The following is a 21,582-nucleotide window of genomic DNA, read 5'->3' as shown; positions in this document are numbered from 1 at the left end:
GGGGAACTAAAGCTACCATTTCCCTGTTGCCAGTGTTTAGGTCACAGGGATTCTGGAGTTGGTGACTTCTCTAAGAAAAGGCTGGGAGCTGGGGCATGGCTTGCAGTGCGTTCAGAGCAGGAAGGCTTGGTCTTGCTCTTGGGCAGCTAGATCTGTTTTTTATTTTGAACCCTTATTCCCAAAAGTGCTGCTAAAACCTGCTTCTCTTGTCCCAGAGCCGCTTATGTGCTGGAGGGCAGTATCCCTTTGCCTGGACACTCCTTTTAGTCTAAGGCTGTGCTGGTATTTGTCCCAGAGGTTGCCCCCTAAGCGCCCGCATCCTCTCCCTCCAAGAAGCCAGGCTATCCCTGCTTGTGCTGCCCAGAGAATCTGCTGTGGGAGCCCCTGCTGGGCTGAGGGGTTCATGGAGTGGCAGGAGGCCCAGCTGGATGGGAAGTGTCACTAAGATGTCACCACCTCTACCCAGTGGTGCCCATAAGCTGGCTCCTTCTGAGCCAGAGCCTGGTATGTGTGTGGTCACTGTGATGGCTAGAAGTGCTCGGCCCTGCCCACCCGCTGCCTGGGCCGGGCTTCTTAGGCAGTGTTGGTCAGACCTGCAGAAGGCCAGGGGCAGGATGGTATTCCGCTTGTTCCTAAGGCCACCACTCCCAGGAGGAAGGGTCCGAGTCCCCAGGGTCTAGCAGCGTCTGGAGCAGGGTAGACAGCACTTCTGTCTTCCCCCTGCAGGGGATCGCTGTATTGGCTGTCTGGCTTACTTTCTGTTACCTACAGCTCCGTATCATGAGGCGTGGGGGTCAGGGGAGGACCCAGGGCCTTGCACCTCCGCGTGACCACTCCCCTGGCCTTTCAGTGGGCTCTTGGCTAGCGAGTTGACAGCCTGTTCTCTAAGGGAACAGTGTCCCTCTTCCCACTCTCTTCCCTTTCTAGAGGTCCTCCCACCTTTCTAGGTCCACCTAGATTGAGAGCCTCCTCTCATTAAACACCCATTTCCCCTTCTAGGTGTTTGATTCTAATGGCAGTCACTGCCACCTGCTCTGCTCAGGCCAAGCTGGCAGAGGGCACAGATCCTCGAGGGGGTGCAAGGCCAGCCAGACTCTAGGTTTTGTGCCCAGCAGACTATATTCAGGGGCTCTGGACATCTCCCCTCCCCTTTCCCTGACTCCAGCTGCCCAGCTTTGCCCCCTTCCATCTCGGATGGAGCCAGGTTACTACCTGGCAGACCCGTGGGGTGCTGCATCCTGTCCAGGCCCCACAGGACCTGCAGATTAATATTCTCCAGTCGCCCGTGCTTCCTGCTTGCGTGGGAACATGCTGTGTGGCAGAGCCCGCTGGCTGCCCCGCCACCTGCATACCAATGGGGCTGCAGCTCTCACTGCAGCACAGGGAGATGCGGCAGCTGTGCGGAAAGCCTGGTGGGAGATTCCCCTCAGCCGAGCCCATGCCCTCTCTGCAGGGCTCCTGCAAGGGAAGCCAGCACTACTGGTGGCACTTCCATCCGGAGCAGGATTATCTGCTGGGAGCCAGGAGTGCTTGGACCCCTGCCCTTCCCTGGGCGGGCGGGCGGACGGGCTGGCATCTGGTTCCTACAGCCCCGGCACTGCTGGGAGCAGCAGGTTGAAGCCTGTCCACCTCTTGGCTGAGTGATCTGAGTGCCCTGGGCCAAGCCAGCCTTGCCTAGGAAGAGAGAACTCTCCCAGCAGCTTGGGGCCTTGCTGAGCATTTCCTGGGCCGGGGAGACCTCTGGCTGGCTGCTGGCTCCTTGGTGCCTCCCTGCTTTGTACCCTAGACGGTGCCAGTCACCTCCCTAAAGGCCCTTGGCGGTTTCCAAGGGTCTGTCCTCTTGCTGCTGGGACAGGACATGGGTTGGGAAGAAAAGTGGGTGGGTAGGTGGGTGAGAGTGTGTGTGTGTGTGTGTGTGTGTGTGTGTGTGTGTGTGTGTGTGTAGCCCCACCCTCTAGGCCACATCTGGCCACTCCTGCAGATGTGGCTCTGGCCTCCTGGCCGCAGAGTCGTCAGTGTGGCTGGCCGACAAACCACAGAGGAATGTGCCGAGCAGCTCTGGGGGGAGAAGGGGCTGGTGGGGACTGAGAGAGACATTCTGCTCGGGCTTTACCTCCCCACCCCCACCTCCAGTGGGTCCCAGAGGCCATATTCACGCACAAGGGTAGCACAGCCTTGGCCTTCAGCGTGCCTAGCCCCTGCCTTGGTTACATTCTTTCAGTGCAGCCTCTCTGGAGAGATCCATGCCCACACTGCACAGGGTGTGGGAACCTCTCTTAGCTCAGCCCTTCGCCCCTTCTCTGCGCCCTCTCTACTCCTGACTGGGGGGGGGGGAGCGGAGGCCTCAGCAGAGGCCTGCTTACAAGGGCAGGAGACACTGGCAACCATCCGATGTTGGGGTCCTTTCCTCTCTAGGCCCAGGCTGGAGTGGGCCACCTTGCCATAGGAAAGTCTTCCCAGCTCCCTGTGACCTCCTTGGGCTGGAGTGAGGCAAGTGAGGGCTTTCTTTGGAGAAAGAAATGGAAAAGAAACAAGATGGATTACCCCTGCCTCTCTCACTTCCTCCTTCCCAGGCAGTGGGTAGCCTGCCTTCCCCTTCCTGCTGGCGTCAGGAGGCTTTGTGGGGTGTGGGTTGGGTTTGGGGCTCCTTGCTTAGCGTGGTGTTTGCCTAGTTGCCTTGGCAACCACAGGGCATTGGTGGGAAGTGACATTCAGTGACCAGAGGACCGTGTACAGGGATCAAGAGGTGGAGACCCATCCTTCCCATTGGAACCTTTTGCCACTCCCTGGGCCCCTCAGCCTATTGTCCACATGCGGGCCTGGACCCAATGTCTTGGGAGCCAGCAAGCCCCTTGGCCCCGTTCCCCTTCCCGGCGGGTTGTCCCTGGGACTGGAGTTCTGAGATCTCTGCTCAGCTCCAGCCCCCCTTGCTATTACCCTTCTTCCTGTCTGATTCCCTTTCCTTTCCTGTCTCCTCCTCCCACCTCCTCTCTGCGCCTGCCCTCCCATTCGCTTATTCCCCCCTCCCCCTAGGCACAGCTGCTGTTTGGCTCACTCTATATATAGCGGCATTTTCAGGGTAATTACAATAAAACTGTTGAAAGGAGATAATCCAGCAAAGGAAGCGAGTCTGACTCCCAGCCCCCCCTCCCCCCCCTCCCTGGTTTGGTGCAGCTCTGCACTCCCTTTCCCTGAGGCCTCCTGCTTCCCCCTCCCCCCCATTCCCATAACCTCTCCTTCTGGCCCTCATCTGCCCCAGCAGGTTGTGGGGCAGAGAAAAGGGGAGGGGGTGGGGATGTCCAGAGGGTCCCCAAAGGCCTCTCCTGGGTTTACTGAGGGCTCTGGCTGCCATCCCCATCAGTTCTAGAACCGAGCTCTGTGCCTCAATTTCCCTTCTAATACAGGCTTCTTGGCGGGGAGTGTGTGGTGTTGCGAGGCAGGGGAGGAGGTACAGGGAGGACAGCGGTTAGAAGCATAGCATTTGGATTCCCATCTTGGTTCATCGGTCACCGGGCACTGTGTCTGTGGGCATGTTACCTAAATCTCTCCCAACCTGTTTCTTCAACAGTAAAGTAATTCGTATAACACATCCAGTGGTAACTGTCAATGACAGTAGTATGCGCTGAGCGCTCAGAATCTTCCAGGTCCTACGCTTCATGCTTATGCGTCTTTTCTTATTGAAGTTCATGGCTTTGACCTCATTTAATTAAGGCAGAAGGCTGTATCCTCAGAGCAGAGGGATTTGATGTCCCCCACCCTCTGTTCTCTTTTTGTCTAGTAGCCTGGTCTGGTGGCTCCAGTATGGCTGCCAGGGCCTAGTGGGGTCTGGGATTGGGCCCCCTGACCCCTTCCTGTCTTTTCTTCCGGCAGTGGAGGTGAAGCCGGTGCTGCCAGGAGCCATGCCCAGCTCCATGGGGGGCGGGGGTGGAGGCAGCCCCAGCCCTGTGGAGCTGCGGGGTGCTCTGGCAGGCCCTGTGGACCCCGCGCTGCGGGAGCAGCAACTGCAGCAGGAGCTCCTGGCACTCAAGCAGCAGCAGCAGCTGCAGAAGCAGCTCCTGTTTGCCGAGTTCCAGAAACAGCATGACCACCTGACACGGCAGCATGAGGTCCAGCTGCAGAAGCACCTCAAGGTGAGCGAGGGGGGCGTGGGGGGTGCCACCCAGACCTCCGACCCCCGCCCGGACCTGGCTCACCCTCTCCCCCCGCACGTCTCTGCAGCAGCAGCAAGAGATGCTGGCAGCCAAGAGGCAGCAGGAGCTGGAGCAGCAGCGGCAGCGGGAGCAGCAGCGGCAGGAGGAGCTGGAGAAGCAGCGGCTGGAGCAGCAGCTGCTTATCCTGCGGAACAAGGAGAAGAGCAAAGAGAGTAAGGCCTGGGGCTGCCTAGGGCCAGCCAGCACTCCTGCCCCCGCCACCCCCAGCTGTGGAGTCCTGGCCCCAAGCACCAGGTCAGCTGTGCCCTCTCCCGCAGGTGCCATCGCCAGCACTGAGGTGAAGCTGAGGCTCCAGGAATTCCTCCTGTCAAAGTCAAAGGAGCCCACGCCAGGCGGCCTCAACCATTCCCTCCCACAGCATCCCAAATGCTGGTAATAGCTCTGGCTGGCGTGGGTCACAGAGGTTCTTTGCTCAGGGGCTGTCTGGCTACAGGCTGCCAAGGAGTCCTGGTCTGCAGCCGTATACAGGCCCTGCAACCTCTCCTTGGAGAGGAGACTCCCACCCCTGGTTTCTCTCCTTGCTTCCTTTCCCAGGATTCCTTTCCTATCCCTACATTCAGTGGATATTTTGTAATTGAAGATTGCTAGGTGGCAGATCCAGCTTTCTGGTTGATAACCTAGATCTGACTTCTATCCTCTCTCCACACCCCCAGGGGAGCCCACCATGCTTCTTTGGACCAGAGTTCCCCTCCCCAGAGTGGCCCCCCTGGGACACCTCCCTCCTACAAACTGCCTTTGCTTGGGCCCTATGACAGCCGTGATGACTTCCCCCTCCGCAAAACTGGTGAGTGAGTCCCAGCCTGGCCTCCCAGAATGTGGCTCCTGGGAGACAGAGGTGGGAATGGAGAAGGGCTGGGCTGTAGGTGTGTGCCTCTTTGTGTGAACATGTCTGAGCCTCAGCTTCCTTCTCCCCAGCCTCTGAACCCAACTTGAAAGTGCGTTCAAGGCTAAAGCAGAAGGTGGCTGAGCGGAGAAGCAGTCCCCTTCTGCGTCGCAAGGATGGGACCGTCATTAGCACCTTTAAGAAGAGAGCTGTTGAGATCACAGGGGCCGGGCCTGGGGGTAAGGGCTCTTCTCCTGTCCCTGTTCTGAGGATCTGGGAGTAGGGGTGGCTCCAAGCAGGCCCAGGTGACAGCCACTTCTCCTGTAGTGTCGTCAGTGTGTAACAGCGCGCCAGGCTCCGGCCCCAGCTCTCCCAACAGCTCCCACAGCACCATCGCTGAGAACGGCTTTACTGGCTCGGTCCCCAACATCCCCACAGAGGTACCGGCCTGCCAGGGTGGGGCGGGCGGGCCAGAGCTGCTCCTCTTCCCTTGGAAGAAAGAAGGCAGCTCCTTCCAGGCTGTCTCGCTGACAGTGCCCAGCAGGGACCTCTCTGCCTGAGTGGACAGGCTACAGGGACATGTGGCCACCAAATGGGATATGCCCCCTGGGCCCCTGAAGGGCTGTGGGGAGCAGGGCACGATTTAGAGCCCTTGGCCTCAGCCTCAGGTGGCCCCCCTTTGCCTGTGCTCATGCCTGTCTCTCCCGACTGCTCCCCAGATGCTCCCCCAGCACCGGGCCCTCCCTCTGGACAGCTCCCCCAACCAGTTCAGCCTCTACACGTCTCCCTCTCTGCCCAACATCTCCCTAGGGCTACAGGCCACGGTCACTGTCACCAACTCACACCTCACCGTAAGTCCAGCCGCATACCCTGTTCTTTCTCTGGTGTGGACGACTTTGGTCCTGGAAGCCCCCAGCTGGGGCTTTTGTCCTCCCAAGGCCCTGAGGGAGATCAGATGGCCCTTCCTAGAGTCGGGGGTAGGGAGGGGATGCTGGTCCAAAGTTGGCAGGACTTGGGGCAGTCAGTATAAGCCCCGCCCTCACCTCGGTCTGCCCTCCCCATCCACAGGCCTCCCCGAAGCTGTCGACGCAGCAGGAGGCCGAGAGGCAGGCCCTCCAATCCCTGCGGCAGGGTGGCGCACTGACGGGCAAGTTCATGAGCACATCGTCCATCCCCGGATGCCTGCTGGGCGTGGCGCTGGAGGGCGATACGAGTCCCCACGGACACGCCTCTCTGCTTCAGCACGTGCTGCTGCTGGAGCAGGCCCGGCAGCAGAGCACCCTCATCGCTGGTGAGTGGCCGGGCAGTTGGGCCAGGAAGTGAGGGTCAGGCCCCGCTTCTGGGGCTCAGGGTCAGGCCCCGCTTCTGCTGTCAGGGAGAAGCAGCCCTGTCACAGCTCTCCTCAGTGGCATCATTGATTTATTCCACAATCTCCAGACATGCTGAGTACCTACAACTTGCCAGGCACTATTCTTGATAACATCTGCTGCCGCAATGGAGCTTGTATTCCAGCACTGCGCTGTCCAGTAGAACTATAACACATGCCGCATGTGTAGTTTAAAGTCATCTAGTAGCCACATTAAAAAATGTAAAAAGGCAACAGACGAAATTAATTTTAATAACATTTAACTCAGTATATATAGAGTAGTATCATTTCAATATATAATCAATATCAAGAGTTGTCAGTGAGATATTTTGCTTTGTGTATCATCCTGTCTTTGAAATCCAGTGTGTATTTCACACAGAGAGCACGTCTCAATTTAGGCCACATTTCAAGTGCTTAGTAGTCACGTATGGCTGGCAGCCATGCGATTGGACAGCACAGCTTTGGACGGTCAGCCCTTTAGTAGCCAATGGCATCAGAAGAGATTCTGCTTAAAAGACACGGATCCTGGCCACCAGGCTCCCACCCTGGTGGGATCCATGTCCATGGTCAGGCAGGTCTTGTTGTAGTTGGGGTGTCATTGTTCACTCACATGGAGGGCCTGAGACCATGTACAATCATAAGTGCATCGAAGGGAGAGAATGGACCATCTAGAAAGGCTTGCTGGAGGTGCTGGCTCTGAGCTGTGAGACTGTTCAGCAGTGGGGAGGAGAAAGAATGGGGCTCAGGTTTGGGGGCAGGGTGCTCCAGGCCCCTCCAAGGTTTTTCCTGAGTACGTAGGTGGCAGTGTTTAGGAGGTGGAGAGTCTCTGAGGGGGGAGGGGTTATGTGGTGCCATGACATATGAAGGTTACTCCCCTCCCCCCACCCTACAGTGCCACTCCATGGGCAGTCCCCACTGGTGACAGGTGAACGAGTGGCCACCAGCATGCGGACAGTGGGCAAGCTCCCGAGGCACCGGCCCCTTAGCCGCACTCAGTCCTCCCCGCTACCCCAGAGCCCCCAGGCCCTGCAGCAGCTGGTCATGCAGCAACAGCACCAGCAGTTCCTGGAGAAGCAGAAGCAGCAGCAGCTCCAGCTGGGCAAGGTGAGCTGGGAGAAACGAATGTGCTGGGCTGTGCTGGCGGCAGGACCAGGCTGGCAGAAAGGGAGTGGAGCTGACATTCCAGGCCAGTCCCAGGGCCGCGTCTGCTCTGAGGAGCTACCTTGCCTTTTCCTAATTCACACAGACGCTCTTTATGGGCTGGCTGGCTGCCTGGGAGAGGGGAGGGAAGAGCTGACCCTCCTGGGCCACAGGCTGCACGGCTGCTCCCCCTCCCAGCTGTTGCGCCCCCTCTGCTCTGCTCCCAGATCCTCACCAAGACTGGGGAGCTGCCACGACAGCCCACCACCCACCCCGAGGAGACCGAAGAGGAGCTGACAGAGCAGCAGGAGGCCTTGCTGGGGGAGGGAGCCCTGACCATCCCCAGAGAAGGCTCCACAGAGAGTGAGAGCACGCAGGAAGACCTGGAGGAGGAAGAAGGGGAGGAGGAGGAAGAAGAGGAGGAGGAGGAGGATTGCATCCAGGTCAGGGACGAGGAGGGCGAGAGTGGCGCTGAGGAGGGCCCCGACGTGGAGGAGTCCAGTGCCAGCTACAAAAAGGTGCCGCTCCCAGCCCCGGCCACCACCCCTCTGTACTCCCCGCCCCCGGCCACCCTTGCCTTGCCCTCATCCCAGTCTGCAGTTTCCAGGAAGCGCAGGGCAGCTTTCTGAAGAGAGCAGAAGGGAATAGGAAAGAGACGAGGGGCTGGGGAAAGGGTGGAGCTGCTTGTGGGTCTCAGTGCTGTCTGCCAACCCCTCCCGCATCTGTGACTGCCCCCGCCTCTCTGCTTGTGTGTGTGTACGTGTATGTGGCTGTGTGTGTGTATCTGCATCTTTGCCTGCATTAGGGCCGGTTGTGTGTCGGTCTCTGTGCGTGCATATGTGTGTGTGTACACACACGCCCCTGCTGTTACTACCGTCTGCCCTGCGCCTAGCACGTACTCCATTCATTGCGGACACAGCCGAGCCCTCTGGGCCTGACTCATTCCGCCCCCTCCCACACCCCCGTCCCTCTTACCTCAGTGCTACTCTGGCGTGACTCATCACTGTCCCCCCAGCCCTCCCCATCTCCTCAGAGATGGAGACAGCGAGGGCTGGAGTGTCTCCTGTCCCTGGAGGCAGGAGGTGGGGGAAGGAGGATTGGGGCCCCCCTGGAGGCCCCAGGGCACCTGTCCTCTCTGCCATTTCAGGCTCAGCCTCACCTAGGCTCCCTCCCACCCTCCTCCTTCCCAGGTGTTCTCAGATCCCCAGCAGCTGCAGCCACTGCAGGTGTACCAGGCACCCCTCAGCCTGTCCACTGTGCCCCACCAGGCCCTGGGCCGAACCCAGTCCTCACCTGCTGCTCCTGGGGGCATGAAGAGCCCCCCAGACCAGCCCACCAAGCACCTCTTCACCACAGGTGAGCCCCACCACTGCCGGCTAGCCTTCTGCCATGTGCCAGGGGCCTGTGCGTGGCATCCAGCATGGTGGGCATCATGAAGAGATACAGCTCCTGCCCTGAAGGGATTGCTAGAGCCTCTCAGAACGCCCTGAGGGAGGGCAAACAGGCTTTTGTTCTCTCCCTGTGCACGTAGCCACGTGTGGTGGTAGTGGCAGCCTCTGCCCTGCTGGGAGGGTGGTGAGTGCCCTTTCCCGACCCTCTGCGGCAGCGTTTCTCATGCCCCACACCCACCACTGCTGAGGGACCACCTGATTTTGTACTTTCACTGCACAAGCCCTCCAGTGGGTGGAGAAAGCCCACTGTCTCCGTTGGGTCCTGTCCTTCTAGCTTCTACCCTCCTTCTCCCTGTGAGGTCCAGAGTGAGGCCTCTGTCCATTCCAGAAAGCTCTTCCCCATGAAGCAGCCCTGGGCTGGGCTCTGAGAGGGCATAGATGTCTGAGGATGGTCCCGTCTCACCAGTGGGGTGAGGGGGTGGGGGGAACAGCACACAGGGGCTGTGCCAGGAGCAGGGAAAGGAGGATGTGCCATGAGGGGCTACAGTATTTGGGGCACGGTAAGCAGAGATCAAAACCAGTGGGGGCGTCAAGGGCAGCTTGGTTGAGGCTTAAGGAACAGGGGGGCTTTGGGCAGGTAGTAATGGAGGAAAGGAGTTTCAGGAGGAGAGAGGAGGGGCAGGTGTGCGGCAGGTGCCTGGGTGGCCACGAGGAGGTACTTGGGCCGTGATGGGCTTGGGAGAGCTCAGTGAGCTCTGCTGGGGATTGCAGTGGCCAGGCTGTGACACGGCCCAGAGCAGTGCTGGCTGACGGCTGTCTCTGGCCCAGGTGTGGTGTACGACACCTTCATGCTGAAGCACCAGTGCATGTGCGGGAACACACACGTGCACCCTGAGCATGCTGGCCGGATCCAGAGCATCTGGTCCCGGCTGCAGGAGACGGGCCTGCTTAGCAAGTGTGAGGTAAGGGAGCCCCCAACTCAAGCTCTGTGAAGTCCTTTATGGCTCCCCTGTTGGTGAAGCCTCTCTCCGTTTCTCTTCATTTTCTGTTCAACCCCTGACCTCAGGGCCAGTCCCCACAGCTGCCTCGCAGTTCCATCTCTTGCAACCAGCTTTCCCCCATGGTCCCCAGTTGAATGGGGGAGGGTCCTGGACTGGGATCCCTGGGGGACCAGGGTATTCTGGCTCTCCTGAAAGCAGAAGTGGCTCCGTGGGCCCCAGGCTGTGGTGCAGACAGGGTCTGGGCATCAGGGAGAGCTTGGCCTTCAGTGCCACTCCTCTCCTCCTGCTGTCTCCTGCCAGCGGATCCGGGGTCGCAAAGCCACGCTAGATGAGATTCAGACAGTGCACTCCGAATACCACACTCTGCTCTATGGGACCAGCCCCCTCAACCGACAGAAGCTGGACAGCAAGAAATTGCTTGGTGAGCCAGCAGGCTGATGGGCAGGGTGTGGCCCAGGCGTGGGTAGGATGGGGGGCTGCCAGGAAGACCACCGGCCAGGGTAGGCACGTGGGTCCCCATGAGCACAGGTCATCCCCTTGGCAGAGGTGACACGCTGCCACATTGCACACCTCCATGGGGCGCCTTTCAGGTAGAATATGACATGATCAGAGCATGCGGGTGGGATGCGTCGCAGGATTTAAGATGGGGTCAGGCTTCATGATGGGGGCGTGCTCTCCCTCCTCCCTAACTGATCATGCTCCTTTCTCCCTGCCATCTGCCCCAGAAGTAGGATGTCCCCCCAGAACAGGGGACAGGTATCTTCCAACTGGCGTGGGCTGCAGAGGCCTGTGCTATACTTGGTTCTGGCCTCTTTTTGTGACTGAGCTCACTGCCTTCTGCAGCCCTGGCAGTTGAGGCAGTTTCCAGAGTAGCTGTTTCTCTTCCCTGCAGGCCCCATCAGCCAGAAGATGTACGCCATGCTGCCTTGTGGGGGCATTGGGGTGAGTTGGGCACCTGCCAGTGGGGATGGGAGGGTGTCTCCCAGCTCTGGCCCCTCCCTTCCTGCCCACCACGGCTGCTGGCCCACTGTCCAGGTGCCCATCCCCATTCTTGCCCTCCCCCTGCAGGGGGCACGCTGAAGCCTGCTCTCCTGCCCCTGCAGGTGGACAGTGACACTGTATGGAATGAGATGCACTCCTCCAGTGCCGTTCGCATGGCGGTGGGCTGCCTGGTAGAGCTGGCTTTCAAGGTGGCGGCTGGAGAACTCAAGGTGAGTGTGTGTAGGGGCGCTGCAGCACTGCTTGCTTTGGTCCTGAATCTTCAGGAGCAGAGGATGGGGCGGCCTGGGCTTTCCTTTCAGTAAGGCATAGTCCTTGGCAACCTCAGCTCTCAGGTGCCAGAGTGGGGAGGTGACTGTTCCTGGGCCAGCTGGGTGATGAGGGCTAAAGAGGGACTGACAAGGCGGCACTAGTATCTGGTGCACCCATGGGTATTGCAGGGCCAGGATGGGTCGGCCTGCCTGCCCGTGTGGCCCATAGTTGGCATTCCTATAGGTGTGTGTAGGATGTCTATTTCTGATCTGTGTTTTCTTCCCTGCCTGGTTTATGCCTCTCTTTTTCTGTGTCCACCCATTCGTGGACACCTTGCTTGCTGGTCTGTCTCTCATCTGTCCCTGTGTCTGCACCTCTTTAGAATGGATTTGCCATCATCCGGCCCCCAGGACACCACGCCGAGGAATCCACAGCCATGTGAGTGCCACTCCAGCCCTGCACTGGAACAGCTGCCCTCACCCCTACTCCCTCTCAGCGAGGTAATGCATGTTATCTTTTGCTCATGGAGCAAACCTCTGCTAAGGCTGACCTCGCTGCCTTTTTCTTCCCCCTCTCCCCAGGGGATTCTGCTTCTTCAACTCTGTAGCCATCACAACCAAACTCCTGCAGCAGAAGCTGAACGTGGGCAAGGTTCTCATCGTGGACTGGGTAAACATTGGGCTCTGGGGCCAGGGTTAGCCTTCAGGAAGCCCCCACCTACCCTGCCCCCACTTCCTCAGGTGCCCGAGCTGGAGCTGGGCCTGATGGCTTGCCTTACGTCCTCCTGCTGGAGCGTTAGCCCAGCCCTCCATTCCCATGGCACTCCCTCCTCACTGGGAGAAGCTCAAAAGTGGTTTTAGCCCCTGGCCCATCTTGGCTGCACCTTGCAGCCTCAAGCAACTGAGGGGACTTCCTACCTTGAAGGGTGGGTAGAGACAGCTACCGCCATTGCTAGAACCACTCTCGACTGGGGGCCGACCGAGTGTCAGGACACGGTGCTACTCATGGCCATCTTGCAGAATAAGAATTAGGATGTCTTTCTATAGATGGAGACACTGAGCTGTTGGGCGACTTACCCAACGAAGGTCGCTTAGCTTGGAACCTTGGCACTGGGTTCCAGATCGGGCCTTTTGGCCCCAGCACTTCAGCGCTTGCTCCTGTGCAATGCTTCTCAAAATCTTGCCTCATGGCAGCAGGAAAGGCATCCACTACTCCCTGTAGGCTGGGGAAGGAGCCAGGAACAGTCCTGATCAAGGATGAAATCTCTTTGAAATCCAATTTTGGCTTAAAAATTCATTTTAATGTGGGATTTTTCTTCAGAATGTATCAGTTTTCAATTCCTTACAAGCCTTAACGTTGCCCTCCACACTGTTGCGTGTAGAATGGGCTCTGGGGACATATCACCACATCCTGACCATGGCTTTGTATCTCCCCTGCATGGCACCACGTCCCGACCCACAAACCCTGGTTAGGGAAGTGTGGGGTTATCACTGTTTTGAACAGAATGCAGGTGCCCTGTAGCTAGTGGCGGGCTGCACCCTCATGGTTCACCACAGAAGGAGTGGATTTTGACCTTTGGGCCAGAGCCGGTACCATTTTCCTGATGCTTCCACCCCTCCCCCCCCCCACTAGGACATTCACCACGGCAATGGAACCCAGCAAGCGTTTTACACTGACCCCTCTGTGCTCTACATCTCCCTGCATCGCTATGACAATGGGAACTTCTTTCCAGGCTCCGGGGCTCCTGAAGAGGTATAGCTCCTGGGCTCCCACTCAGGGCCCCTCGGGGAGGTAGTGGGATGGGACCTGACATCCTAGAGGCCCGTGGTGGTACCTGGGGCATCTGGGTTCCTAGTAGGAGGACCATGCCGACCAACTGCCCCATCATGCAGAACAGAGGTCAGTGGAGTGATGGCTGCAGGCAGGGCTGAGGGCGGGGGCAATGTCTGGGATCCCCAAGCAGTGAGAGTAACCCCTCCCCCACCATGCTGCCAGGTTGGTGGAGGGCCAGGCGTGGGGTACAATGTGAACGTGGCATGGACGGGAGGTGTGGACCCCCCCATCGGAGATGTGGAGTACCTCACGGCCTTCAGGTGGGGACTGAGAAGGGCCAAGGGAAGGGTGGGGACCCCCGCCAGGCCCTGCCGTGGGGTGGGGGTAGAGGCACAGTTTGGTGTGGGTGGAGGGGGCTGACTTGGGGGGACAGACACGAGAGTGGGGTGAGGCTTGGCCCAGCCTCCTGCCAGGGTCAGCTTGGGCCCTCCTTTTGCAGGACAGTGGTGATGCCCATTGCCCACGAGTTCTCACCTGACGTGGTCCTAGTCTCCGCCGGGTTTGATGCTGTTGAGGGACACCTATCTCCACTGGGTGGCTACTCTGTTACCGCCAGATGTGAGCCTGCTGCGGGATTCAGGGAGGCTGGACAGTGCGAATGGGGTTGAGAGGGGCATGGAGCAGGAATAAGCTGATACTGCAGAGCTGGGAGGAGAGCTGGGGCAGGGGTAAGACTGGGAATCACCTGGCAGTGCCCCGTCAGGCTCGCTCTGCCAACCCTGTTTTGAGGGGTAAGTGGGGAGGTGGGGTGAGGGTGGGCCTAGCAGAGGGTGCATCTCCTCCTGGAGGCCTAGGGACAGAGCTTATTGATCCCTCCTATTTCGGTGGTGCTCCTTATAAGACGTAATTGGATTTTTTAAGCCAGTCTGTTATGTTTTGTCTTTAATGGGCATTGACATTAAATTTTATTACAGATATATATTTGGGTTTAAATCTGCCATCTTATTTTGTGCTGTTTGTCCTCTCTCGTTTTTTTCTCTCCTTGCTTTCTCTGGAATTTTTTGTTTTTAACCATTTCATCTCCCTTCACTTATCCCTAAAGGTTTTGGTCACTTAACCAGGCAGCTGATGACACTGGCAGGGGGCCGGGTGGTGCTGGCCCTGGAGGGAGGCCACGACTTGACCGCCATCTGTGATGCCTCTGAGGCCTGTGTCTCGGCTCTGCTCAGCGTGGAGGTGAGGGGTGCGGGGAGGGGCTGGGAGATGGGAACCTGTAGGCCAGGGGCTGAAGGGCTGGGAGGGAGGTCTTCCTGGCTCAAGCAACACCAAAGGCCCTTGGGAAGGTTTTCCTGAGTCCCAGGGACAGCTGGTGGCCAGAGAGGGCTTTCTGAGTAGGGGTTCTTCCTGGCGTGAGCAATGGCTGATGTTGAAGGGGGGTGGTTAGAGTGGCAGACACCACCACCCAATCCCCCCGCTAAGCCTTCTCTTCTTTCCCCTGCCAGCTACAGCCCTTGGACGAGACAGTCTTACAGCAAAAGCCCAACATCAACGCAGTGGCCACGCTAGAGAAAGTCATCGAAATCCAGAGTGCGTGGGGACAAGAGGGGCTCAGATCTTGCTAAGGGAGCAGAGCTTATGGGTGTGCCAGGGCTGGGGATGTGTATATGGGGGTTTGGGCCTTGCCTCACCCCCTCCTCACCGCTCATCTCACCCATAGGCAAACACTGGAGCTGTGTGCAGAGGTTTGCCGCTGGGCTGGGCCGTTCCCTGCGCGAGGCCCAGGCAGGTGAGACGGAGGAGGCCGAGACTGTGAGTGCCATGGCCTTGCTGTCGGTGGGGGCCGGACAGGCCCCGGCTGCTGCCGCCCGGGAACACAGCCCCAGGTGAGGTTCCCCCACCTCTCCGCCCTTGTCCAAGTTGGTGCCCCCCCACTCAGTGTCCCTTCCTGTGCTTGTCCCACAGGCCGCCAGAGGAGCCCATGGAGCAGGAGCCTGCCCTGTGACGCCCCGGCCCCCATCCCCTGGGCTCCATCATTGTGATTTTGTTTATTTTTTCTATTAAAAACAAAAAGTCACACATTCAACAACGTGTGCCGTGTGGGTCTCTCAGCCTCGCCCCTCCTGCTCCTCTAAGCTGCCTCAGGCCCCCTCCCCTGTGGCCCATTATCTCAGCTCTAGAAGTTGGCTCCCTCTGTAGGGCTTGGGGGTGCCCTTCCCAGCCCCTCCCTCATGTTGTGTTTCACACCCACTTTCCCACATTCTGTCCTTTTCCCCTTTGGAGCCTGGGCTAGCTCAGGGTGAGCATGGGGGCCCAGATCATACTTTCTGGTTCTGGAGTCTCCCTGAGTGAGGAGGGAACAGGAAGTTCGGTGCCTTGGCTTCAGCTGACTTGGGGGGAAATGCCTTAATTTCACCCTCCTCCCCTCTCTAGCCTCAGGAGGTTCTGGAGGGTCCCTCTGTAGTCTAAGATGTAGAGTGGAGGGGAGGTGGGCTCCTGCCCGGTGATCCCCCACCCTTTTTCCCCTCTTGTCCTCACCGTCTCTGCACAGACCTTTTCTCCTTTCTCCTGGCCTCAGCACCAAGGGGAAGGCTGTACCCTAGGATGTGGGCCTGAGGTCTGTGGGCAGGGCCGTCTTGCTTTACACTCTTCAGGGCCTGTTTCCCCTTCCATGGGCTGGAGAGGGTGGAGAGGGATGGGGCCTGACTCTTGGGTTCTGTCGGGCCTAGAGAAGCTGTAAATTCAGGCCTGCTGTCTACCTTACTCTGTTGGCCTCCCTGCCCCTCTGCTAGCACAGCCTTGGGATGGGGAGAAGGTGGTCCCTGTCGGGGCACTCCAGGCTGGTGAGAGCCCCTCTGCTGTTCAGGACCAGATTTCTCCAGTCATCCAGCATGCTGCAGGTAGAAGGGTCAGTGGCCCACCCTCCCTCCTGGGGACTTTCGCTTTGAAGCCTGGGGATGGTGAGAGTTGGGGGCTCCAGAAGGGGCAGAGTCAGAACCTAGCAACCCAGGAGTCTGCCCTCAGCTGGAGCTTCCCTTCCTCCTGGGCTTCCTTTGCTGGCCACCACCAGCCCAAGGGATCTAAGACCAGGAGGAGGTGCCACCCTTTCTCTTTCCCAGGAGCCCAGACTAGCGCTGTTTTCAGGGCTGGGGGCCCACAAGGCTTGTAGGGAATGCTGTGTAGCCTGCAGGAAACCAAAGATGGGAAGTGGCTCCTAGGGGGCTGAGTCTTCCTCCCTCCTCCAATACCACATACACTTTCTTTCCTCCAATCCCCGGGGCCCCACCAATCTGTTTACATATTTATTATCCTAATGGGGGCCTGAACAGGGTTGAGGGAGCCAGGGGAGGGGCAGGAGTCCCACCACCATCAGTTCATTGTGTGCTTGTGTCTTGTGTGTTGTTAGCGTGTTCTAGATCCTCCTGGGGGGTGGGGCTGGGGCTGGGCTCAATGTGCCAGGCCTCCCCATGCTGAGCCCAAGCTCTGGACCTCTTACCCTCCCGCTCCCCATGGCTAGTCTGGTTCTCATGTAAACCCACTCCTTGCTTTGTCTCCCTGGATATGGTTTTCAGTTAAGTATTTTGTAACCCATTACACTGTGTGTCCTTGTATAAATAAACTTGTTTCTGGCAGTGCATTCTGGGGCCAGTGTCTCTGTTCTCTGGGCTCCCAAATGGAGTAGACGTTCTTATTCCCCCTCCTAGTCATAAAAACTGCTCTTTTTCTCTCCAGCCCCTGGACTAGCCAATTTAGGAAACAGGAGACTGGGGTGGGATCGCTATCCAGTAGGTTAAAGATAAGGTTTCACTGAAAGTAGCCACAGTGCTTTATGGGAACTCTGGTGTGGCCTCGGTGGTGATGTGCCGAAGGCTGAAGGTCTCCACTGAGTTGACAGCCCTCCACCTTCCTTTTGACTCTCTTCTGTGGAAACACGGTTGGAGGGGGTGGAGCACAGGTGGCCTGGCCAGGGTTCCACTTGCACACACGCAGGCAAATTCAGTGGCACATAGGCATGAGAGCGCAGACGTGTTCAAGGGCTTTATTGGGGCCACTCTGAGCCCCTCACAGTGCTGTAGGAATCCACTGGTCTTGCTGTTGCCTTTACTTTTTGGGGACATGGGAGGAAAGGCAGGCAGAGGACCAGCTATTTGGGGAGAGATGGTCCTTCTTTAGGGCTAAGATCAGGTGGTGGGAGAAGTGGGAAATTCCAGATGAGCAGGGCCTGCTGGGGGGCTGGCAGGGGATGGGGCTGCCTTCTGGAGTGTGGAGGTCATGGAGTATTGGCTTTGTGGGGGGTACCTGAAGTTAGGAAGAGCGGATGGGTGGTGCTTCCTGGGCACTGAATGAGAGCACCACCCAGGGCACGAGGGCTAGAACCACGCATGGCCAGAGGGTATATTTAAGGAAATTGAAGATGTAGAAAAGGCTGATCTGAGGCGGCTGGTCCAGCCAATCTAGGGGGCCTAGAAGCCCCATGGCCAGTACGAGGCAGACTATCTTCTGGCCATTTCCCAGGTATGCCCGCCGTACCTGGGCATAGCAGGGGGAGTGCAGAGCAATGCCCAAACCCAGCGCGGCCCCTGAGTCACGGCTCAGGGAGGCAAAGGGCCGGCTGTCCAAGTGCACCCACTCGGGCCGCTCACACCACTTGGAGGCTAAGCTGATGGACCTGTGGGGAGGGAAAGTCTGCCAGGAGAGACATTCTCCTGGAACCTATAGGGCTGATGGCTCTCACCCCTTTGGGGCCTACCCCCATGTTCTGCTGAGACCCCAGGACAGTCTATGCTTGTGAGTGGGTAATGTGTCCTTTTTTAGCTACAGTGAACCAGAGACCCACCAGGCTAGGTACAAGTGAGGCACGACAGGCCCAGTCTGCCCAAGCTTCAAAGCAGGACTTACCATGAAAGATCCAGGCCCAGTGTAAAGAGGGTCCAATAGATGAGGCTGGCACCCAGCAAGAGCGCTAGTGAAGTCAGCCCGTAGAAGCTTAGCTCCCGCTCCATGGGCACCTGGGGGGCCATCAGCCAGCCCAGAACAGCACCTGGAGGAGTGGGGTGACAGCAGCTTCAAGGAGTTCAGGGATATGACCCCCCCCGAGCTACAATGCAGCTTGGCAAAATAGCAGACAAAAGGGAGGACTTGGAGTTGGCTGTACAATGGGAAGATCCTAGACTGGTCCTCCCATGGCTAACAGCACCCTCTGGGCCCATCCTGTTGTCTCAGTTGCTCACCAGTTATAAGGCCAACCAACACCTGGTGAGGGAAATGTGCTAAGAGGAAGATCCGGGACAGGCCAACAGCCAGCAGGAAGGTGCAGTAAGCCAGACTCGGCATCACTCTTACCCAGCGGCTAAAAAGAAAAGCAAATGGTCCAGGGGGTGTCCGGACACAGCTCGGCTTCCCGCAGCACAAATGCCCAGGATCCTCAGAACTCCAGCTCCAAGCTGCCCTGCTGCTCGGTCTTTTGGGTCCAGGGTACCGTCACCCCTGCCCCCACTAGTGGGCAATGCCCAGGTGTACCTGTGGGAACGAGTGGCCACCTGGGAAGAGATGGCTGTCATTATAGGCCAGAGGGCTGCTCCTGTGATCATACAATGTCCAGAAGGGCTGCCTGTGGGGGATCCAGAAGCTTGTGAGAGGGTTGGGGCGGAACCCAGGTGCCGCTGGTGATAGTTCAACACAGCTACCTCTCCCTGGCTGGGAAGAGAGGCTTCCCCCAGTACTGGTCCATACCTCCCTCCACCCCGAAGCCTTCCTCACCCCTCCCTGAGGTCACTGCTCTCAAGTTTCTGCTTTGACCTGTGGCTCTTGCTCTACTCTAAACAAGGTGGACAGCTAGCCCATTGGCATGGCTGCTCTCCTCCCAGAATTCAATGTGGTCTTCTTGGGGTGTCTTTGTTCTCTGGGCCAGTAACTGAGAGGCTGGGCCTCTGGTCGGGCCACCCTGCTGAAAAGTACTCTGAAACACCCGAACCCTAAGCACAGAGAAAGGGAGGTTTGAGACTTCTTACCTGGACCAGTTTCACAAGAAGGAGGGAACTGGTGAACCTGGGCTGGGGCCTGGCTGTAATACCCAGACTCATGGACCCACCAAAAGGGCCTGTCTCCAAACAGGAGCCTAGAAGAGAACAGATAGAAGATGATGTTATGTGCGCACAGAGCTGCGGGACAGGAGAGGGGCAGACGGACACCGAGAGTACTCTGGAGGGCCTGCGTGGTGAAGTCAGAAAGGGAGTCCAATTCTGGGCCATTACATTGCCATGGTGTTTTACCTTGGAACAGGAGAAAGCACGCTCTTTTTAAAAAAGTGATAAGAAGGTAAGAGATTGTGGGGGGCGTGCGCGCGCGCACGGTGCTCACACTCTCTGAGATGCTCAGAAGTCCTACTCTTACCCCTCCCTCTGCAGGGCCAGCTCTGCTCTTCTCATCCACAGAGAGCCCAAGACCTGGCTCTCTTTCTCCTTCCTTCCCTCCCAGACCCTCACTGACTCTTCTGCTTCCTCCTTTCTCCATTTCCCAATATCTGGCCTGAATTACCTACACCTGAACTACTTAAGTAAGCCTCTTGTCTGAAAATAGGAGTGGAGAATGGTCAGAGAGGGCTGAGGAAGAATAAGGAGGGCAAAAAAATTCAAAATCCCCTGGCCTAGCAGGTGCTTGGCTGGACCCTGGGAAACCATACACTGAGGAGGCTGCTGTGGCCAGAAACAGATGAGGTGGGACCGCAGAAGAGATGCTGGTAGGAAGCCAAGAGCTGGGGAGGTAGGTACAGAAGAGACTGCCTCTACCAAAACCTGAACCTTGTGCACACACGAGGCGTTCAATACATACTTAGCCGATGAACGAGGGTTTTGTTGGGGGGGGGGGGGCGGGCATTAAGAGTATCTACCCAGTGGAGGTGGTCTGACTCAGGAGAACAGGACTAGAGAGGGAGGCTTATACAGACTCTGAGAGCGAAGAGAACTCAAAGCAAAAGGCAATTAGGCAAGACGAAAATTATTAGGCAACTGCTTTTCCGTGTGCAGTAGGGGTGAAGGCCTTGCGGGAGAGTGGAAGGGAAGGTAATTCCTATTCCATTTTTCAGCAAGTCATTCCAGTCCATTCAAGTGTCTCCTATCAGCCTCCCTCTTTCCTCCCCCAGGCTGGCAAGAGGCTGAAGTGAGGAGAGGTGCAGCTACATCCCCAGTGGGAGGCAGAGCTCCCTTCTGCACCCAAGAGAGAACAGGTGGCACAAAGAGACAAGGCCCGAGGGCCCCACCCACTTGCCTGGGATTCCCAGCTTTGAAGTCTGTGTGAAGAGCCTACTACTAGTGAATGAAGGGAAAGAGGAAGAAGAGAAAGTATTCCATGGAAGGCAATGCTTTAGCTCTGCTTTTCAGGCTTTACTGTACACAGAATCACCTGGGGTCCTTGTTAAAATGCAGCTTATGATACAGTAGCTCTGGGCCAGAGCCCGAGATTCTATGTTTCTAGCCTAAGTTTTCAAATGCTTCCTATGCTGTTGGTCATGTTCCAGGGACCACCCTCTTAATTTGCAAGTCTTCTCTGTCTTTAGTAGCTAGTGCGAAGCTTGGCACAAAGCATGTTTCTTAAAAACTATGTCAAATAAATGAATGAATAGATGAATGAAAGTGAGTTGAGAAGCAGGATTTTCGGCTCCTTAACTCACCATAGATGCTTGTTAAAATACAGATTCCCAGGACTTCCCTTGGAGTTTCTAAATCAGAATGTCTGAGGTGAGATGGCGTATTTGCATTTTAAACGTGCCCCTTAGGCGACTTCTGATAAGGCCCTTTTGAGAAACACTGGTCTAATGAGTAGGATGGGGGCTCTAAGGTCTCAATACAAGATGCACAGATGCTCAAAGGGGAAAAGTCAGGGGCATGGGGTAGGAACGGAAGATCTTAAGGCCTCGGTTTCACTGGTGGTGGTGAGGGTGGGGCGAGATCCAAGCCTCTGAGGCACCTGCTGAAAGATCAGGGCTTGTACAGGACTCAGGGCCCTTGGGGGTGGGGGAACTGGATGCCGGAGGGCTTCGCTATCTCACCACTTGGAGACGAGGTTGAGCCACTCGGTGATGAGACTGATCCAGAGCACTGAGACGCCCACGCGGCGAGAGGCGTAGTAGGTCGCGGGGAAGTAGAACAGAAAGAGGCTCCTGGGATCTCCTAGAAAGGTGACCCAGAGCCAAAATTTCTCCAGCCAGGGCAGCTGGTTCTGCAGCGCCTCGGCCATCGCGATGCCCGCGCCCAGTGTGGACTCCATGGCGCCTCAGGAGCCAGCACGGTCAGGGATTGCTCTAGAGCGGAAGCCGAGGAGTACCGGCCACAAATAAACGGTTACCCACTGCCCTCCAAAGCCCACCCTTGCGAGACCCAGGCCCCGCCTTTGTCTAAAGCGGCCGGCGCAAGCCCCGCCCCTGCCCCGCCTCTGGCAGTCTCAGGCTCCCGCGAGCTGGTCCCTTGCCGGTGCCGTTTCCTCCGGCGCTCTTCTCCTGCCTTCCTCTCTACTGGGCAGCACAGGGGACAAAACTCTGCAAAGGCGTTTCCGCAGAGCCCCCACGTGGCCGCTGTTGCCAGCACGTGGACTTTGGTCTTACGTAGCGGCGTCTCCCGCTGCTGTTCCGGGT

General features: G+C 57.8%; 2 protein-coding genes across 10 annotated transcripts in view; one reads left to right on the top strand and one right to left on the bottom strand.

The window, feature by feature from the left end:
* HDAC5 (histone deacetylase 5) overlaps positions 1 to 15,042 on the top strand; it is a 34,239-nt gene extending 19,197 nt beyond the window's left edge. For all 8 annotated transcript variants that reach the window (XM_019752256.3, XM_019752255.3, XM_019752251.3 and 5 more), the window contains 24 exons: positions 3,871 to 4,130; positions 4,219 to 4,363; positions 4,469 to 4,583; positions 4,865 to 4,995; positions 5,127 to 5,273; positions 5,362 to 5,474; positions 5,754 to 5,885; positions 6,103 to 6,325; positions 7,293 to 7,504; positions 7,768 to 8,058; positions 8,731 to 8,896; positions 9,760 to 9,893; positions 10,233 to 10,353; positions 10,825 to 10,874; positions 11,036 to 11,143; positions 11,566 to 11,621; positions 11,765 to 11,852; positions 12,816 to 12,935; positions 13,179 to 13,276; positions 13,456 to 13,574; positions 14,059 to 14,192; positions 14,459 to 14,543; positions 14,674 to 14,839; positions 14,919 to 15,042. In XM_019752256.3, coding sequence (XP_019607815.2) covers positions 3,871 to 4,130; positions 4,219 to 4,363; positions 4,469 to 4,583; positions 4,865 to 4,995; positions 5,127 to 5,273; positions 5,362 to 5,474; positions 5,754 to 5,885; positions 6,103 to 6,325; positions 7,293 to 7,504; positions 7,768 to 8,058; positions 8,731 to 8,896; positions 9,760 to 9,893; positions 10,233 to 10,353; positions 10,825 to 10,874; positions 11,036 to 11,143; positions 11,566 to 11,621; positions 11,765 to 11,852; positions 12,816 to 12,935; positions 13,179 to 13,276; positions 13,456 to 13,574; positions 14,059 to 14,192; positions 14,459 to 14,543; positions 14,674 to 14,839; positions 14,919 to 14,958 — 3,254 coding nt within the window. In that variant the 3' untranslated portion in view covers positions 14,959 to 15,042. The remainder of the gene's footprint in view (positions 1 to 3,870; positions 4,131 to 4,218; positions 4,364 to 4,468; positions 4,584 to 4,864; positions 4,996 to 5,126; positions 5,274 to 5,361; positions 5,475 to 5,753; positions 5,886 to 6,102; positions 6,326 to 7,292; positions 7,505 to 7,767; positions 8,059 to 8,730; positions 8,897 to 9,759; positions 9,894 to 10,232; positions 10,354 to 10,824; positions 10,875 to 11,035; positions 11,144 to 11,565; positions 11,622 to 11,764; positions 11,853 to 12,815; positions 12,936 to 13,178; positions 13,277 to 13,455; positions 13,575 to 14,058; positions 14,193 to 14,458; positions 14,544 to 14,673; positions 14,840 to 14,918) is intronic.
* A 1,934-nt stretch (positions 15,043 to 16,976) lies between these two features.
* On the bottom strand, positions 16,977 to 21,447 carry G6PC3 (glucose-6-phosphatase catalytic subunit 3). Of its 2 annotated transcripts, XM_019752257.3 has the most exons (6): positions 21,001 to 21,438; positions 18,965 to 19,071; positions 18,474 to 18,564; positions 18,185 to 18,303; positions 17,853 to 17,994; positions 16,977 to 17,622 (listed from the first exon to the last, which is right to left on the bottom strand). In XM_019752257.3, exons 1-6 carry the CDS (start codon positions 21,216 to 21,218, stop codon positions 17,259 to 17,261), a joined length of 1,041 nt encoding a protein of 346 aa, XP_019607816.1. In that variant the 5' UTR covers positions 21,219 to 21,438; the 3' UTR covers positions 16,977 to 17,258. The 2 variants fall into 2 exon arrangements, with proteins under 2 accessions (XP_019607816.1, XP_019607817.2); XM_019752258.3 differs by lacking the exon at positions 18,185 to 18,303 and having other exon boundaries at positions 17,459 to 17,622; positions 21,001 to 21,447.
* Positions 21,448 to 21,582: the final 135 nt, after the last annotated feature.

The sequence above is a fragment of the Rhinolophus sinicus genome, chromosome 12 (assembly GCF_057876585.1).
Source record: "Rhinolophus sinicus isolate RSI-liver-muscle chromosome 12, RSI-T2T, whole genome shotgun sequence".
NCBI lineage: Eukaryota > Metazoa > Chordata > Mammalia > Chiroptera > Rhinolophidae > Rhinolophus > Rhinolophus sinicus.
The sequence above is the reverse complement of the archived record's forward strand: the minus strand, read 5'-3'. Positions and strand labels throughout refer to the sequence as shown.